Source organism: Oscarella lobularis, chromosome 4, assembly GCF_947507565.1.
Source record: "Oscarella lobularis chromosome 4, ooOscLobu1.1, whole genome shotgun sequence".
In the NCBI taxonomy this organism is placed as follows: Eukaryota; Metazoa; Porifera; class Homoscleromorpha; order Homosclerophorida; family Oscarellidae; genus Oscarella; species Oscarella lobularis.
Window position 1 is genome coordinate 2,528,099 of NC_089178.1, and position 17,578 is coordinate 2,545,676.

The window sequence follows — 17,578 nt, forward strand, 5'->3', positions numbered from 1 at the left end:
GTACCTTTCGCAGCGACACACGACACAAGCACGGATTGAGAACGCCCTCATTCGCCGACGCCACCATGTGGCAGTTGAAAGTGAACGATTGATCCCAGCGAACGCGATGATCGGAGACGCTGCACCTGCGAAACGCACGAGGAGACCTCTTCGATCGAGCTCTCGCTTCGGGGAAGAGGCTGGGGGATACCGTTTCGATTCTTCCATAAACGATCCGCCGCTTTTCAGCTTCAACTTGGCGAAAACGAAGCCGTTGACGAAGGGCACGGCGTTCAGTTCGTAGAGGGTCAACGACACTTCGAACTTAAAGCGCTTTTTCTTCATTGTCGTCGATCTGCAGCCGTGCTTGTCATCCGCTCGCTTGGGAGTTACGTTTGGGGAATCCGGGGAACGAACAAGTTGCGCGACACAATCGTGGGGGACGCGAGGTCACGGGGGTTAATTTCCCTTGACGTCATATCCGTCGTACACATGTATTCCAGTCGTCACACTGATACATACATGTATATTTTATTCTATCGTGCAGCACTGTCGTACTTGCCTTTAATGCGCTTATTAGCTGCATCAAACGGCGCTTTCAAGTGAATTGTCGCCGGATGTAAATTACCCATACTTTCAATTTGATATTGGCCACTCGACAGGAATTCGTTTGAGACGGCTTCGCTGCTTTCCGGATTCCGAACGTAGCCGAATCCGACGCTCTTTTCCAAATAGTATGCATAGTCGGATCGACGTAGGTACCCCACGCAGACGCCGTTCCGCCAAATCACCTCCAAACCGTGCAAAGCCACGTGGCTAAAATATAAGCAGAATTGCCTCATGAGATACGTCTTCCTTCCTTTCAACTTACTCGTCGAGTGTAAAGCAGCACAGACGCTTTCTAAGTCCGTTTAGGTTCTCAAGCACCTCACGACCAAGAAAAGGAATATCGGTCTTCAATTTGCAAACAAAACCAAGCCCAGCTTCAAGAGGATTATCATCTGACCGAAGGTCTTCGTGCCAGTGCCGATATCCTTTCTCGATACTCAGTGAATCGAGAGCTCGATAGCCGGCGTTGACAATACCGTACTTGTTGCCAACTTTCATTATAGCTTCGTAGACGGACACACAGGATGAGAAGGGCACGTGCAATTCCCATCCTAATTCGCCAACGAACGTAAGTCGAACGGCGCGTACGAGATGGCCAGCAACGAAAATGGGTTGGTGAGACCCGAAGGGAAAATCCGCATTGAGCAGGCTGGTGGAAGTCAACTGTTGAAGAATGTCAATACTAAATACAGAGAAAATAGAAACAGGTACAATGTACGTGTGATGATACATTGGTTTACCTTTTTGGACCTTGAACACTCAGAACGCCAAACTTGTCTGAGTAGTCCAATAGTTTGCAGTCATATTGACACTCTTCAATCACTCGCTTTATGTGATTGTAATCGTGTTCGCCTGAAATTCCCGGCGATGTGATGTAAAAACCTTTTCCTAATATAAAACGTCACGGTCAAACAAAGGTTCTGCGCTGCCTGCAGGGTTTACCTTCAAACTGAGGCTGCAACTCGTCGGATGACAATGAACTGCTAAGAACGTGATAGACTAGATCACTCTCTACGCCACCCCTTTCATTCAACATGCACGTGTATATGCTGCTTCCTGCAACATCATGATGTAAATAGATTACGAGTACTAATCCTACCAAAACGTACCGGGACTCTTTCTGACGTTGTTCGTACAAAGCCAATCGGCTGCCCTCTCCGCGTCAGGCCCAATAAGAAAGAATTTTCCAAATGATGACATATTGAAAACGGCTGCTCTCTCCCGACAGGCAAGGCTTTCTCTTCCTATCTATATCCAAATGCCAAACAATGGCTCGACTCCTAACAGTGCTTACTTGGTCATGACAGAGTGGAAAATCAAACGTGTAGTCTTTTTCAAGAAGATCTCTATAGGCGTAATCGTCGTTGCTGTCGTTTCCATAAGAGCCATAGTAATCATAGGGTTTTACCTGTAAGGAATTCGGTCATTTTTGGACATAAATCAATCACGTATTTACCTCTGTGCTTCGTCCCTTCGTGAGACTTGGGTCAGCAAACCAGCCTGGTCTCTCCCATCCGTGTTTCTCCTGATAAACGCATCCAGCATCCAGTAGTATCTACCGTAATAAAATTGGTAGGTTCAACTAATACTGTAGTAGGTTATCTGAGGACCTCATAGAAAGGATCCTTTCTCATTCTCCTTCCAGCTAATGGCTGATCCTTCGGGAAAACAACCGAATAATTTTTTGCATACGCCTCGTGACTCGTCTCTTTTAGCCACGTCCGATCCTTCTTGACGGACGAGTGAAAGCGCCTGAAAAATAAATAAAAACAATCATATAATGTTCAGACTACCGTACCTGATGTCATAGCCAAACATATCGAGCGATGGAGTTCCGTGAACAATCCACTCAGCCATTTGTTCGCCGCACCCGCCGCTGTTCATAATGCCCGCCGAATTGTAGCCGCAATTCAAGTAGAATCCTCTCACTTCGGGCGATTCGCCCATCAGCGGCTTATGGTCAGCTGTGAAAGATTCTAAAAGATGATTATGACATCCGTTCAATGTACACTTCCTTTCTTTTTACCTGGTCCACATACGGTTGACTGAACAGGTGTCTTTCCAATAGTGGGAAGCCGATTGATTGCACCGTTGATATTCTGCTCAAACACGTTCCAGTCCAAGTCGAAAAGGCTAAAAGCAAAATCGTCTTGAACCTAAAAAAGCCAGTCACAAAAATTCGTTTTGTCTAGGTCCATGACAATACGTTGTCCCAAAATTTTGGACTGTTTTCGTATCCGCCGACGAAGAGTGCTTCTCCTTGAACTCGAAGATAGACGGACGCGTCGTGATCGCGAACATTTGGCTTTCCCTTAACGCCGTCTATTTTCTGCGTCACAACGTAGGCGTGATGCATGGCCAATAGGGGAACGGCAACGCCGGCCATGGCGCCCAATTTCGACGCCCAAACGCCGCAACAATTGACGACACACGGAGTCGAAATGTCACCAAATTCGGTCTTGATGCCTGTCACCCGTTTTATACCTAAATCGTCCTCTCCGACGTTGACACCAGTCACAGGACAATGCTCAAAAACCTACAGTAATTAGTCGATCTCGAACAATTATTTAATAAATTTAATTAATCAATTATACCTTTGCTCCTTTTCTCACTGCCGCTCGAGCCAGCGAGTTTGTCAGACTCGACGGATCAATTGATCCGTCACCTGGACTAAAGAGCGTTCCACAAACGTCGCTCGTTTTCAACAGCGGATACAAATCGTCCGTCTCCGTCGGACTCAGAACGTAGGACTCGATACCGAAATGCTTCCCGAGCTACATAGAAGAGAATCGAATGACCAGAGAACTCGGCGACGCTTTTTGCGAACCGTCATGAGTCTCTTGTATTCGTTTAGCCGTTCGTTGTTGGACGCGATAAAGAGGCCCCCGCTTTGAATCCAACCGGTCGACAGGCCACCCGATTCGCGTTCGAGTTCGCCCGTGGCGACCAATTCGCGAGTTCTCGCCAGCAACTGGACGTCGACGTCGTTCGGACGGAGACGCCAGTGAAGTCCGGCGCTGTGATGCGTCGTTCCCGACGTCAGTTCGTTTCGTTCGAGCAGAATGACGTCGCGAACGCCGAGTTTCGTCAAATGGTACAGAGTTGACGTTCCGATGGCGCCGCCGCCCACTACCACTACCGAAGCACTGGCGGGAACGCGCGGTCGTGGACGCGACGACGTGGATGCACGGCAAACGTTTGCTACGAAACGATTTCGCGAAAAGCCTTTGAAAGAGAGGGAAAACATGATCAATAGCCGAGGGTACAGGGCCACAGGGTACAGCAGTACACATGTACACCCGGACCCTCGGCTCTGATTTAATTAATTAAATTAAGTAAATCGATCCAAGGCTGATGCAATGACTCTGCGTTTTTCAATAGTTTGCTTTCTGCTCTCCTTTTGTCTTTCTCGTACCTCCTCTTGACGTTTTTTCTGTGAAAACTCATTGGTTGCAAAAGTTAAAAAATTTGACGCCAACAAACCGTACCCGTTTACTCTCTAGAATCATTCCTTGCTTTCGTTCGTACACTTTACGCGTTCCGCTTCTTCCTTTCTTGCGATAGCGAGGATGAAAACGATCCTCCTTTTCTTCCACCTGAAAAACGTAGCTAGTCTACCTCTCACTGTGCTGATCAGAGTCAATAACACGCACCTCTTCATCCTTAGCTCCCTTTTTATTTACTTTCACAATCTGAAATGGATCTAAAGAGATCAGGTCCGGTTGAATCTACAAAACAGGACGGTGCCGTCATTGGTAATTATTATTGTCCAGTCGACATATACTTTCTCCAGCAATCCCTTGACTTCTGCTTCTTGTCTCTGCTTCTTAGTCTGATGCGGATTCAGCTCCAAGGCATCATAATTCGGTTCTCCAGCTCCTAAACACTCGTTCGAAAACTTAGAACAGTGACGTCTTCAACCCAAAGCACCTGGAATCAAGAGACTGACAAAACCCAAGCCGTGTCCAACTCCAAGTACGTCTTCAAAAGGGCAGAATTCAAACTGCTCAACAGCGGAATGAGTCAAGTGATGACTCATGTACGGCATCTTTTGTTTTTCCCTATACACATCTTTCCACACCTGCGCAGAGCCATCTTAGAAGCAACCGGGACTACGGAGACGCCACACTCACGTTTACATCATGTCCGTTTCCCGCTGCAAGGAGACCTCTCTGGCTAAAATGAAGGCACTGCGCCGGACGTTGTCTTTGATACTGGTACAACAGCTTATACGTTCGTACGTCCCACACCTTCATCGAACCATCTAAGCCCGACGAGGCCAGATACCTGCAAGCAAACATAGCGTTACAACGAATCATTTGCTCTGGAGAAAACATACATACCGGCCTTCTTTGTCCACAGCTATCGATTTGACAGGACCCCGATGACACAACATCTTCACAAGCGGAGCTCCTGAATTTGGACTCCACATACTGACAACACCTGAAGAAAAGATTCGCATGGTGCAACAAAGATGCTATTATTGATTACCATTATGTTGACCAAGAAGTGTGATAGCATTGTAGGGATTGTGTACCATGCTATCCGATCTTCCCTTCTTCGTTTTGTACTGAACGACCAACGTTCCCGTCGATGTGTCCTGGTATCGCAGCCAACCGTCTTCACTCTGAGATATGCCCAAAAATCAAGCGAGTCGCACCCCTCCTTGCTTTTGAATCTCACCGCCGTCACGAGAAGAAAATGATAAGGAAGAAAGTCGAGCATGTGAACGTGCCGCTGTCGACGAAGACAATGCAACTCGACACCCGTGTTGTCATAAATGTGAACGTATTTCTTCTGAGCCACAGCAAACATAGTTTCATTGTGAAGATATCTTAAATAAATAAATAAATAAATAAATGTTAGTCAATTTGCGTTTTTCTGACTTGACGTCTTTGACTGTTTCCTGAACTTGAAATTCGGCGCCAAGTCGCTTTTCCATCCAATCCATTGTTGCCACGTGACCTTTTTTTCCGCCGATCAATAGATGCCGACCGTTTCTCGTGTAACTCATCTTGTACGGACCAAGTTTGTCCAATTTCAATTCAAAATGCTAAAAACTTTAATAATAAAAAAATTAATGATTCGATTTTTTTCGCGCGTGCGACCTTCCGAGCGGTCGTCGCGTCGACCGATTCAACGATTGCCTTCTGGCTGAATTTGTGCGTTCTTTCCAAGCCTTCGGGTTCGAGAAAGCTACAAACATACACTCGACGTCGATAAAAAAAAGAAGGAGCGTTTTCTCTTCACCCTGGCTCGTCTTCTAAAAAGGTTTCCAATTTTGCTGATCTTTCGGCTGCTCTCTCTCGTTTCGCTTCCGATCTGATCAAGTGACCTCGCAGCTTTCGATCCCAGATCCGCTAGAGAGGCGAAGGAGCGTTGCAGAGAGTTCGAAATTTCGTCTAGGTGTTTTCTCTTTACGCTCGTGTCTTTGAGCTTGTCGCCGCGCTCGTATTTCTTTACTCGGGGCACTTCTTCGTCTTCGAAGTCGGCCATGCCGGACTTGCAGTGTCTCTAAAGCACGTTATGATTCGAAGAATCGACGTCTTCTCGCTTTTTTTCTTCGTATGACGTCGCCGAGGAGTTCCATACCCATTTTGACCGAGTATGCAAGCATGTTCACTTCTTGCAGGGGCCCAAATGGCAGGTGAAGCCTCAAATTCCGTAAAGCTGCCTTGACACTCTTTGTGCGACAGAATTCAGACTATTGCCACAGGAAAAGGAATTCACGTAGAGTTCACTAGCAGCAGCAGGCGCTTGTTTAGTCTACTACCTGCAGAAGAATCACCGTTTCTGAAAATGATAAAAGCAGGTGTTTCAGCTCACTTGGACAATTTCCACGACGGTGGCTTATTCGTGGCGGCATTTAGCTCCAGGCAATAAACGAACACGCGAATGCCTAAGATTTCGCTCATAAGCAGTATCTCGTTTCGTAGTCTTCTGGCAAAAGGTCTGCAGAGCGACTTAGCACGGCATGCTCTAGTTGTGATACTGGAGCAAATCAGAGCTGACGTTCTCGACCTTTTTCGTCGTGACGATCGTCAGTGGGTCGTCCAACTTGACCTTGGCAACTCAAAGATGATGTTGTCTATTGCTAAAGCCATACTGAATACCAAGCCTGTTTGTAGGCTTTTGTCCAAGGATAGGGAAATGCTGGCTGTTCTGATCCTCAAGGTGTGTCTTCTTTTTGGCTAGCCGGATAGATTTTTTGAGTCGCCCTTATCTGCAACAGGCGTTTCTTGCTACCCTGCCTGGCAACTTGAGTCACTATAGTCCACTTGAACGTATTAGGATTGTTCCTCTTGTTGGCGCGACGTCAGAGTCGTCAGAGTATTTTCCTGGAGTTGTGCTTCAAGTTCCTCTGCAAAACCAAGACATTTTTACCGCTGTGAGGCGTAAAAAAAGAGCCGGATTGAACCTCAGCGTGGCATTGTTTAGCACATCGCTTGCAGGAGACATAGAAGGTACAGAAGACTCGTCAGCAAAATTATCTCTTACTATTTTTTTCACTTGACACCAGAATGGGTGAGTGGGGACCTGACCGTTGAACAGCTGAGTGAAGATACTGTTGTGAGGCATCTATTGGATCTGGCTGACGAGTTGGAGCGACTAGGAATCGACGTGCTGTTCTGCCAGAAGTGCGTCCATCCCAAAATGAAACTCCATCTCCAGAAAAAGGTCTGGGCACTACTTTATAGATGGGGCCTCAAAAGGCAGATAGATTCTCAATGTTTTGATAGGGCATCCTTACATTTCATCGTGTATCTGGTCAACACATTGGGGCAGTCAGAAACATCTGTAACGCTGAACTGATCAAAACGACAGACTTACCAATCGAGAGCCGTTCCCTTGGCCAATTAGAAGATCTTGTTTACCTCGAACGACAATCCAAAAGGTACGTACAACGTACATCACATAAGTGTCTTGCAAGACGCAAGTGACATTATGTTTACCTAGTTTTCTTCATCTGGTATCATCCGCTGCAACGCCCCTTCCAGTTTCTACTATTATTCTTTGTGCTCCTGATGATACAGCAATGGAAGAATTGGAAATAGTAGCACACCAAGCGAGTGGGTAAATGAGCATATCACCGAGCACATATCTGACGTCGAATCTATAGTTTTCAACTTCTTCAACCTGATTCGAAAACCCCAGCTGGTGAAAGGAGCCGGTGCATTCGAACGCCAGCTAGCAGAACACCTAAAAGAAAACACTCCAACAAAAGAGACTCTCAATACCCTGAAAGTAACGAGAAGTGAGAAGAAAAGCGCATGCAACACATAAAAGACGTCTAACCTATTTATTGCAGGCCAATACCTTATAGGAAGCAATTTGTTTCTCGCGTCCCTACTAAGCACGGTTCGTCAGTTGGGAGATGAAGAACGAGACGACGTGCTAGATTGCCTCTCGGTGAAGCAAAACGCTTTATTGAGTGGACTAGACTTGGCTATTACCGGCCTCAGAGTAGTCAACATAATAAATCCTACGACGTAGGTCTAGATGACAGCATTTCTTCCAATCGCGTTGGATCTGAAGGAACTCTCTCCGTCAACACTTTGTGTCCTGATTCGGTGACCAAGACATCGTCTTCTATTCGAATCCCAATCCCCTTATATCTTTATAAGAAAACGAACTAGTTTGCTTCGGAATAAAATATGCTGCGAGAACCTATCCGGCATGTTTGCCAATTTGTTTGAGAAATAGAGACCCGGCTCGATGGTGACGACCATTCCTGGTTGCAACGTCGCGTTGCGTGACACTTGCGGCGTGTCGTGGGTATCCATGCCCAAGTAATGGCCGACGTGATGGGGAAAGAAGCGCGATACTTCCTGCAAAAAGAAACTGCATTGAAGATACAAATTCCTCACTGCACGTACGTTTCTTAGCCGGACGTCACCGAATTCCTTCTTGATCACACCAAGATCTACAAAACAAAAACAGAGTTCCCATAGACTGCGTTTTTCAGATGAGAGAGCAGCAATGTGTCCTCCTTAGACTAAACCATGACGCACCTTGTAGAGCACGACCAATAATCATCTCAGCAGAGTGATGAATAGCATTGAGCGAAGCCCCAGGCTTAACCAGCTGCAAAAATATAAACAAGTGGATACCACTATCTTTCTCTATAGCCTGAAGTAGCTCTTGCCTGAATGCAAGCGTCTCGGGTCATTAGAACAGCTTCGTATATTTCTCTCTGCAATTTGCTGAACGCTCCGTTGATAGGCCACGTTCGCGTGATGTCACTTGCGTATCCATGGAATTCGCATCCGGCGTCCATTAGGACCAATTCACCATCACTTGAATAAATAATTAGAACGAATAAGAAAACGCTGCTAATGAGCGACGTTTCTCTACCAAACGATGCCCGTTTTGGTTAGATAGTGGAGAATGTTGGCCCGATTTCCTGCCGCTACGACGGGCGGATAAGCGACTCGTTCGGCTCCTCTTCGTTTGCATTCGTATTCAAACTTGGCTCCTATCTCTAGCTCGCTCATGTCGGAACGCCCGTGCCGAATTGTCTATTTCATATGAAATATAGAGATCAAATGACAGCAGTATACTTCGTTGCCTCTATAAATGCTTCTGATGCTATCGATGCCGATTTGGTCATGAGTTCGATTTCGTCGGACGTTTTTATAACTCTTACGTCGTGAACGTGATGACGAAGAGAAAACAAGTCTAAAATTTATTAATTTAATTATTAGTTTACAAGTTGACGCAAGCGCTACTACTTTTAATGCTCCTTTCGTTCGAAAGTAGCAATTTTTCATTAATTAATTCATAAAAATCGAGATGATTTGTCTGCAACGATTGATCAAACCAGACGGAACAAGAATTGTCACAACTAAAAGAAGACAATTAAATTTGATCAACTATCTTTTAAAATATATTCTTGCCTTTTCCTAAAATAACTAGGTAACTCATCAATAGAATAAGCCTACGGGTGTAGGTTCAGTTATACATAGTGACCATGTTTTTACGTGGCTAACCTCATCCATTCCAAATATTAGAACAGCGTCGTCGGCTCTGCATCGTGGGCCATTCCACAATTCCCTACATCAAGTCTACCTACACAAATACATAATAAGAGAATAGCCTCCGAAATACCATTGAGAATCTTGAGGCTGCACGAACAAGACAGCCTTGTGATCAGGCAAGCCTTTAGCAGAGTCTGAAACTTTGACGAGAAAAGGACTGTATAGTAAGAAGTGTTTGTGAAGCCAAATCTATTTACCAAGCAATAGAATAGCATCTGGGTTATGAAATCCGGTGAGGTACAGAAAGTCCGTGTTCTGTCTAAACGTGTATCTGAAATACGTGTATGTAAGGAAAAAAAGTTGTTCTCTCGGAAGATCAATCAATTCTTACGGAACGTCCTGACTCAGATACTGTGTTGTTGCAGATGGAACAATTGCAACGTGATTTTTCCCAGTCGTTCCAGGATGAGTTTGGGATAATTTGCTATCCGAGAACGTCTTTGCAATAGTCAGTCATCCTGCACCCAATTACTTCATCAGACGATGCCTTCTCTCTCTGAATTGTGCAGCGGTAGCACCCGGACTAACTAAAAAATAAAACGAATCGTGCATAGTCCGCAATTCAACCGCGTACTTTCTCCTCGCTTCAAGAGATGAGGATGAGTAGAGTGTACAGGCTGCCCAACGTCTCTCTCTTGGCTTGTCGGCTCGAGTAGACTCTTCGTCAAGCTCAGCCGTCGTGGTTTGTGCAACGGCAAGCACCGTGTTCGCATAGCAAGGAAGCAAACTCTCGAAAGAGTTCTTGAAAGACACATTTTAGAGCACGCTAAAAGGTGAGCGACACAGCTGCCACTATCTATGCTGCCACAAGACCGAACAAGAAGTGTCCATCCTTTTGCGCCCCTCATTGCACTCTAAAACAAAATGCTGTACTTAGAAAAAGAAAAAGTCAATGTGCCTACTCTAAACAGATTGCCAGCAGTCAAAATGAGACCGCATTCAGTTGACTACGTAGTATGGCTTTATCTAATGTGCACAAGGTCCATTTTATTCGAAGTCAAGGAAGTAAGAGTCAAAAAGAGATAATGCATGCGTAATAAACACAACCTGACGCACGCAAAATCCCGCTGTGGCCGTCGGCGTCGCTGCGCGCACTTCGATCATTACTCACAGAAGGGAATCTACAAGTACACGTCAAGCAATTCAGCACTTACTCCCATTCAACTTACCAGGACAATCTAAATTGTAGGTGGTCGCAGATACGGTAACGCCTCCCAGAAATCAAATGGGCATAAGCCCATAACTTTTATCAACTTGACCCTTTCTTCTATAAGGCGGTGGGCGATGGAATTCCTAAGGGACGACAGTACGAGAAGAAGCGCGTCGAACATTTGCATCTTTTCCGTCAGCGGATTAGTGCGCAGAAGAGGGTACTTCACGTGCTCCAATTCCATAAGGATCGTGACGAACTCGTGAGACTTGAGGGCTTTAACCGAGATCTGCTTCTCACGCAATCGTCCCACAAGATGTTGGATTCCTTTCTGCGCAAATTCCTTCAATTTGGGTGATGCTTCAAGTCTATCCTCGCAATGAGCGACACAAAGCTCTCCAAAGCCCAGTGACGTCTCAACGAATTGAGAGAAAGCAATGTCTCTTTGCAAAGTTTCATTCAAAGGTTCATTCACCAAAATGCCATTTTTGCCAATGAAATGGTGCACGAAAGCTCGAAACGGAACAGACTGAAGACAATAATGCCTTTCCGCTTTCCCAGGGACTGCAATAACCTTGCAGAACGGCTTCAAATGTCGCCGCCATCCTCCAAAAGCTTCACATTTGAAATCCCCTTCACTCAGCCCTGAAGCTGATACAAGACGGTGAAAAAGCTTTCTTTCCGGTGGGCGCAAACTTCGAAGAACGTGCTGATCGTCCTGCCACATTTCTTTGACTATTTTTTCGGAGATCTGCTCATAACAAAAATTTCTGGCCGCTTCCAAGTTGGTACAGAGTTCGGGCTGCTCCTCTTGAGTATCCGTCACGCCGACCAAAAACGTCAGTAGAGCGTGGTTGTTGTCGCAATGAGGAGCAATGTTGGCAACTATGTTCATTGGGTACTTGCTCTTAAGATTATCGGCAACAGCTTCATACATTTCGTCGCTAACGCTTCCGGGAAGATTCAACGTAAACGCGTTGGAAAGCATGAGGCCGTTCGGTGCACACCGCGTGATATGATTCCACGCGCATCCCATCGCTGAACCCGTAAGGATGAAATGGGCGGTGGGAGTATTGCGACTGAGCACAAACCCCTTGAAAAGATTGTGAAGAGATACACTTTCCCGCTCCGGAAGAGTGTGGTCCCATCGAAACCACCTTTGAACTTCGTCGAGTATGACAAAAAGGCGCCTGTTCTCTGACAACGCCTTAACGCCGGAACGAAGGCAATTGATGTAGTAAGAGAACGGACGTTCTGCCGGGTTGGATTCCAAATACTTGTCGACAAGTGAATTGACATCTAGATCAGGGATCTTTGACTCGATCATGAAGTCACGCATGGCCGAAACGAGTGAGTACAAGAATTTGCTCGTTGAGGACTCATCAAGCTGGCTTTGACAATCGACGTACCAAATCAAAGCGCCGCTAAAGCGCTGACGAACAAGGGACGGCAAAATATCATCAACAAATGTCGTCTTTCCTACATGTACATATGTACTACGTCAGAAAGTTCATAATTCCGACAACAGAGAGATGTACCTGTTTTTATCATTCCATTTACTATTAGAACTCTATGCGTTTGTGGTGCCGTTGAATCCGTCTGAAGATCCAGCCATTTGTGCACGCGTTCCAATGTACTTTTAGAGAGAAAGTACATTCTCTCTTTAATTTGAAGGGGAATGAAGCTGCAAGACTTCTCTTCATCTAAATGCGAATATATAAACCGTATAGCCCTAAATGACAACCTCAGCTAACCAATTCCGGCAGCAGAGTCAGTCGAAGTAGTGCCGTTCGTGGCGTTGCCATCAGGAACTGCGTCAGCGGTCGTCATCACTGCACCGTTTTCACGTCTAAATACACACACAAATGCCATAGCGACACTGCCAATTCACATTAGATAATGAGAAGGTAGGGGCGTGTCTTTACATTAGATAATGAGAAGGAGGGGAAAAACAGCTTCGCTAATAGCTACATAAGGATAAATAGTAGTGGTCGAGTGGTGGTCGAGTGGTGGTTGCGCTCGACCACCGTGGACTCCACCGTGGGCAGAAGAAGAACCCTGACTGTTTGTAAGGTCTGTGTCCCTTTAAGCATTCACTCGATCTGCTCGATTATGTCATTGCAGCAAAACAAAAAAATTGCCGCTCAAGCAAGGCGTTATTTCTCGCAGTAGCGTGAAATAGCCTCCATTTTGAGTTTTGTGCGCAGACTCAAAATGGCGACCAAGTGTCCCGAATCGGACCGAAAGGGGCCTCAGTCAGATAAAAGAAAGGGCGCGATTGTCGTTTCAAGACGGCAAAAGTAAATAAAAGGAAACTAAAAGGGGGAAACTAAAGCTTTGACGTGGCTAGCGCGTCACGCTGCGGCGGCTTGCGTTCGGGACCACGCCCGGAGTTGAAGAAGTCTACGGTGACTACCTCGAAGCGTTGTTCTTCTCCGAATGCACGGTTCGTCGTCTGCGAAAGCGAAGAGAAACATTAAAAACTTCTAGATTTTTCCTCATGCTGCCCGGCCGTGGCTTTACCGAATTCGCGTAATCAGTCGCGTCTTCAGGCGCGTTAACTGAGATTTCGTCTGAATGACTAGGAACGAAACGAGTAGAATGACTAGGTACGAAACGACCAGCGCGAACCGCGCGAACATGGCACACGAAGAGGGTCCGAAGAGACAAAGTACGCATGCGTCAATCAATTGCGCACGCTCGCCTGTAAGGAAAATATGAGCAAAGCATCGGGTTCGACGAAATTTCGTCGCGTGGACGTCGACGAGCTCGACGAAGAGAACTTTCGCGATGAGACCGACGGCGTAGAAAGCAGCGACGACGCGTCGCTCTTGTCACAACGCGAATCCGAAGTGGAAGGCCACATCAGAACATATCCGCTCCCCTTTTTCTCCCAATGCAGATACTAGGGAAATTTCCTTAACTGAACCTACGAAGAACAACGTCGAAGCATTGAAAGCGGCTCTGCACAGTCCCGTTACGGCATCGAAGGACCAAAAACTGAAGGTATCGTCTCGGTTTACTCGTTTTTCTTCGTTTCAATCGCGATCGGGGCGCAGGATCAGGCGTTTCAGATCGTCATGCGCGTTCTGACGCTGTACAAAAGCAGCGAAATGGAAAAGGCCGTCGCCTCGCTCGATAACGAACAGATCGACGTTCTCATGAAATACATCTATCGAGGTTTTAGCGAACCGTCGGAGAAGAGCAGCGCTGTTCTCCTTCAATGGCACGAAAAGGCGAGACACGCCTCTTCCCTCTTTCCTCGTAAATAGGAGGAGCTCGGGTTTTTTTTCTCTCAGGTCTTGGCCAAAGGCGGAATCGGGTCGATTGTGAGAGTCTTGACGGATCGTAAGACCGTCTAGTCGCACGTTCCGTTCGATGATTTTTTTGCATTGAACTCTCTTCTCTTTGTTTGATTGACTTGACTGTTCTTTCTACGTGTACCCATCTATGTATAACGTCGACGCAACATGTTATAGAATCTTTAGTAGCGATCGATTTTCCTTCTCGTGTTATTCCTTCTTGTCTAAATTCTTCAGCCCCTTGAGATAATCGTTTGGCGTCAGAAAGCCATTGGACCCTTGTTGTGTTGCCATGGAGATTGAGCTTTTTTGACTAGCTAGAATACGCGTTTCTTACCTACGATCACTTCCCATTTTTCCTTGGTCTGGGCTTTGGTCACCTCGTACGCGCATCTCACTTCCGAGTAGGTCACTCCGCCGACGATAAAGATAATGAGGCGCGGTCCTCCACCGGAGCGAGGCCCCTAAAAACAGGACGGATAAAACGTTTGGAGTCCCTCCGTAACAGAGGAGGCAATCACCTGGGCCTTTTCCGGCTCCTTTCGCCAATTCCAACGAGCGCTCGTCGGCTCTCCAGATCCTCCTAATTCACAAGCTAGAATGGAATTTTTTAAAATGCAAAATCTTACTCACCAACGTCGTGTTGCTGAGTTGCTGCTGTGCCAGAGACGAAAGGATAAACCTTGTCCTTCAATTTTCCTTCGACGCAGTCCTGTAATACATTTCTTCAGTGAACGCGCAAATAGCAAACGGCCTACAGTACCTCCATAATGTCCTTGATGACGGGTATCCAACGAGAGACGCTGTACGTCTCCAACCCGGGACGCTCTCTGCGCTCAGGCCCTGTCTTCTTTTTCTTTTCCTTGAGAGCGGAAAAAGGAGATGCTGATGCATGCTGATTAGTGGCGGCTCGCAATATACCTCAACTACAACGGGAACGCCAAGATGTTGCATGTTGAGAATCGTCGCTATTTCGTCGTGAGGAATCTGCGCGTGTTTGACCAATTTTTGCAGATTTTCGTCACTTATTCCTGCATTGGCGGCATAAAAAGAAGAGGAATTGCCATGTAGAATTCTGCTCACCGTTCCTGTTCAGTATAAACAGGAGAAGAATGCGAAGTTTGTCTTCGACTTTGATTTCTGGCTTCAGCAGAATGGGAATGATCAGTTTCATTGCATCTTTCACCTTCTCTCCCTGACTGTCAGATCCCATTGCCAAATCCTGTTAACACACGCTCAGTACATATCAAAGCCAAAGAGATTCTACGGCTAATCTTACACAGTTATACAGTGTGGCCTACTTATTTTTTTAGTGCAGACCTACCTGTTCCACTTTGCACAGCTCGTCAATCTGATCCTTGTACTTTTGCCAGCAAGATTCAGCCAAGTGCATGTGCAGTTGATACTATTAACAAGATAAGCGTTGCAACTAGCAACTCCTTTTTCTTTGTTCAATACCTTGCTCAATTCTTTCTGATATTGGGGAATCCTCTTCATCATTTTAGACAGTTCACGAAGGCTCACGTTAGAGTCGGCACCGCGTTTAGTCACTTTCTTTTCCTGAAGAAATGTTTTCATTTCGTTTGACACTTTCCTACAATTTTTGGATGAGAACAGCCCAAGTCTTTTACCAACTCACTTCATCACATCAGCAATGTGCAAATGCCTCAAAGTGACCCAGAGATCGTCCGTTTCTAAGCAAAAAAGTCAGATCACACCGCCACAACAATTTTACAAGGAATCACCGTCTAAAATCACTTCCTTGCTGGCAAGCTCGTCGTTGCTGGACGTAAATTCGTACCTTGTGTGTCAAACGCGGATTAGCTGATCAAGTGTTCTTATCACATCATCCCTACTTGAAGACGTCGTTCTTGACGTTGAGGAGATCATAGGCCATGGCTTGCAGAGTCAACTCGTGCAAAATTGGCGATACGGGATCGAATCCACTAAATAAAACGAGACGTCCAACGCATTCTCTGCTCGCTTATACAGTTCTCACCGGTCGAGTATAATCAACTGCGATTTTTTCATTCCTGGTTCACTGCCAAGCGATTGATTGTCCAGCTTGTATCGATTCAAATGACGTTGCACCATCTCGGCCAGCTCTCCCATGCGCGGAAATTCGCTACGAATAGAAATTGTCTCATGCATTGCGATGTACGCAGCTTGTATAAAGAAAAAAAAGCAAAGCTCTCTCTCTCTAGGCAATATTTTCTTACTGTCTGTATCGCACAGATGGATACTCTCCCAACGTGGAACACAACGTTGCAATCTGTTCTGCAATTGTCTAGACGTACTGTGAGATAGCCTCTTCTTTTCGGGAGGATTCTATCGTACTTCCAATTTTTGACTGCGTCCCTGAACTCTGTCAGGAGTAAAGAATGTTTTAAACACGTCCGGACGATCGAGAGAAAATGCCTTCGGCAAACAAAAAAATTTTCACTAATGTAAATATGACCTTGCGTTCTACATTCTTACCAGTTGCTCAGCAGGAAGGAATGCAATGCCCATTTCCTTTAACGTCTTCATAACTAAGAATAAGAATAAGAGAGCTACGTATTAACTGTCCTGAGAAAGAGACTAAAAGAAAGACGTTGCCTTTTGGCGTTTCACTCTTTGCAAGTTTGTGAAAGAGAGCCTCGGGGAGAGCTACAAAAAACAACTGATACGAAGGCGACTGGCAGGTCATTTTGCCTACATTCGGTAAAGAAAACATGAGCTGCCTTATATTGAGGATTAGACAAGTCTTTGAAATCATCCATAAGGCCCTGAATAGACTAAGAAGAAAAGGAATTAGACAAAGGTGAGGTAAAAACCTGTTCTAGCAGCTATCTTGGTGTGATAGTCACCTGAGTAATTTAGCACAAATGGCCAAACAAATATAATTGTTTAATTAGTCAAAAATTTATTCGGGGGTTATAAAGAGAAGAATATCCCTTGAGAATCTCTTTTGGGAGGACAGCAGTGCAATAGTCTAATGTTATTGTACCTCGTCTTTGGGAGACAGCAAGTAAATGGCCTCGAAAGCACGCAGTGGTTCGCGCGATTTGGATATGTCTTCGACGACTAAAATCGTTGGTCTTTTTTGTCGCGAACTACCGTTTCTCATTGCGATTACGTGTGACTCCGCGGCCCATGATGTCTTGCATTCGACAACAAGCCGATATGATGCGCATGCTTTCGTGATCGACGACGAGAACCTTGTACGAGTACGAATAGGGTACGAAAGAAGGCTTTGCGTCTCTTTTTTACCACCCAGTCTTTGTCTTTCGTCACGGCGCCTATCACGTCTTCCAAAATACCTGCCCAACGAGATCGAATGAATGCGAAAACGCACGAATAAACACTAACGTTTATTGACGATGCCTTTCAAGCCTGGAACGGACGCCATATCCAACGACGCTCACAATTTCACAGTCGGGGATTCGCTGCGGACAAGCGCTATCCCCCCGTATAGACCCCACCTGCAGTTTTTAGGAACGCCCCCACATAACTTCAAG

General features: G+C 45.9%; 8 protein-coding genes across 9 annotated transcripts in view; 2 read left to right on the plus strand and 6 right to left on the minus strand.

Moving 5' to 3' along the window:
- The window catches only part of LOC136186066 (EEIG family member 2-like), a 2,278-nt gene extending 1,899 nt beyond the window's left edge, over positions 1-379 (minus strand). Inside the window, exons 1-2 of the mRNA XM_065973306.1 lie at positions 191-379; positions 5-125 (exon numbers count right to left, since the gene is read on the minus strand). Of these exons, the coding sequence (XP_065829378.1) occupies positions 5-125; positions 191-324 (255 nt within the window). The 5' untranslated portion in view covers positions 325-379. The remainder of the gene's footprint in view (positions 1-4; positions 126-190) is intronic.
- A 97-nt stretch (positions 380-476) lies between these two features.
- LOC136186053 (sarcosine dehydrogenase, mitochondrial-like) lies at positions 477-3,883 on the minus strand. The gene is made up of 13 exons (XM_065973292.1): positions 3,416-3,883; positions 3,183-3,362; positions 2,795-3,124; positions 2,615-2,744; positions 2,387-2,564; positions 2,199-2,340; positions 2,045-2,143; positions 1,883-1,996; positions 1,698-1,836; positions 1,531-1,644; positions 1,329-1,476; positions 851-1,270; positions 477-795 (listed from the first exon to the last, which is right to left on the minus strand). Exons 1-13 carry the CDS (start codon positions 3,833-3,835, stop codon positions 516-518), a joined length of 2,694 nt encoding a protein of 897 aa, XP_065829364.1. The 5' UTR covers positions 3,836-3,883; the 3' UTR covers positions 477-515.
- LOC136186063 (uncharacterized) lies at positions 3,815-6,120 on the minus strand. Its single transcript, XM_065973303.1, has 13 exons — positions 6,010-6,120; positions 5,839-5,948; positions 5,697-5,784; positions 5,475-5,641; positions 5,272-5,422; positions 5,080-5,215; positions 4,932-5,031; positions 4,722-4,875; positions 4,519-4,669; positions 4,373-4,467; positions 4,242-4,316; positions 4,077-4,184; positions 3,815-4,021 (listed from the first exon to the last, which is right to left on the minus strand). Exons 1-13 carry the CDS (start codon positions 6,082-6,084, stop codon positions 3,920-3,922), a joined length of 1,512 nt encoding a protein of 503 aa, XP_065829375.1. The 5' UTR covers positions 6,085-6,120; the 3' UTR covers positions 3,815-3,919.
- A 2-nt stretch (positions 6,121-6,122) lies between these two features.
- LOC136186064 (molecular chaperone MKKS-like) lies at positions 6,123-8,297 on the plus strand. Its single transcript, XM_065973304.1, has 9 exons — positions 6,123-6,235; positions 6,285-6,464; positions 6,525-6,762; positions 6,821-7,052; positions 7,109-7,266; positions 7,329-7,483; positions 7,546-7,658; positions 7,709-7,843; positions 7,898-8,297. The coding sequence occupies exons 1-9, from the start codon at positions 6,156-6,158 to the stop codon at positions 8,080-8,082; spliced, it is 1,476 nt and encodes a 491-aa protein (XP_065829376.1). The 5' UTR covers positions 6,123-6,155; the 3' UTR covers positions 8,083-8,297.
- LOC136186061 (xaa-Pro aminopeptidase 3-like) lies at positions 7,938-10,406 on the minus strand. 2 transcript variants are annotated; one of them, XM_065973299.1, is made up of 15 exons: positions 10,201-10,406; positions 10,099-10,153; positions 9,958-10,050; positions 9,824-9,897; positions 9,697-9,766; positions 9,579-9,642; positions 9,486-9,526; positions 9,321-9,433; positions 9,158-9,267; positions 8,944-9,107; positions 8,735-8,885; positions 8,601-8,673; positions 8,466-8,512; positions 8,257-8,417; positions 7,938-8,204 (listed from the first exon to the last, which is right to left on the minus strand). In XM_065973299.1, exons 1-15 carry the CDS (start codon positions 10,379-10,381, stop codon positions 8,072-8,074), a joined length of 1,530 nt encoding a protein of 509 aa, XP_065829371.1. In that variant the 5' UTR covers positions 10,382-10,406; the 3' UTR covers positions 7,938-8,071. The 2 variants fall into 2 exon arrangements, with proteins under 2 accessions (XP_065829371.1, XP_065829372.1); XM_065973300.1 differs by having other exon boundaries at positions 10,099-10,149; positions 10,201-10,260.
- A 58-nt stretch (positions 10,407-10,464) lies between these two features.
- LOC136186057 (uncharacterized) lies at positions 10,465-13,459 on the minus strand. Its single transcript, XM_065973296.1, has 6 exons — positions 13,300-13,459; positions 13,193-13,231; positions 12,531-12,625; positions 12,315-12,479; positions 10,796-12,255; positions 10,465-10,747 (listed from the first exon to the last, which is right to left on the minus strand). Exons 1-5 carry the CDS (start codon positions 13,416-13,418, stop codon positions 10,805-10,807), a joined length of 1,869 nt encoding a protein of 622 aa, XP_065829368.1. The 5' UTR covers positions 13,419-13,459; the 3' UTR covers positions 10,465-10,747; positions 10,796-10,804.
- On the plus strand, positions 13,456-14,270 carry LOC136186068 (actin-related protein 2/3 complex subunit 5-C-like). Its single transcript, XM_065973308.1, has 4 exons — positions 13,456-13,648; positions 13,701-13,782; positions 13,836-14,012; positions 14,076-14,270. Exons 1-4 carry the CDS (start codon positions 13,494-13,496, stop codon positions 14,136-14,138), a joined length of 477 nt encoding a protein of 158 aa, XP_065829380.1. The 5' UTR covers positions 13,456-13,493; the 3' UTR covers positions 14,139-14,270.
- LOC136186058 (syntaxin-binding protein 1-like) lies at positions 14,169-17,578 on the minus strand. Its single transcript, XM_065973297.1, has 22 exons — positions 17,430-17,578; positions 17,331-17,380; positions 17,197-17,278; positions 17,068-17,144; positions 16,777-16,855; positions 16,677-16,727; positions 16,557-16,609; positions 16,416-16,496; positions 16,298-16,365; positions 16,078-16,203; positions 15,935-16,024; positions 15,824-15,879; positions 15,718-15,772; positions 15,537-15,672; positions 15,403-15,483; positions 15,162-15,300; positions 15,000-15,109; positions 14,842-14,940; positions 14,712-14,790; positions 14,600-14,661; positions 14,416-14,542; positions 14,169-14,356 (listed from the first exon to the last, which is right to left on the minus strand). Exons 1-22 carry the CDS (start codon positions 17,467-17,469, stop codon positions 14,289-14,291), a joined length of 1,809 nt encoding a protein of 602 aa, XP_065829369.1. The 5' UTR covers positions 17,470-17,578; the 3' UTR covers positions 14,169-14,288.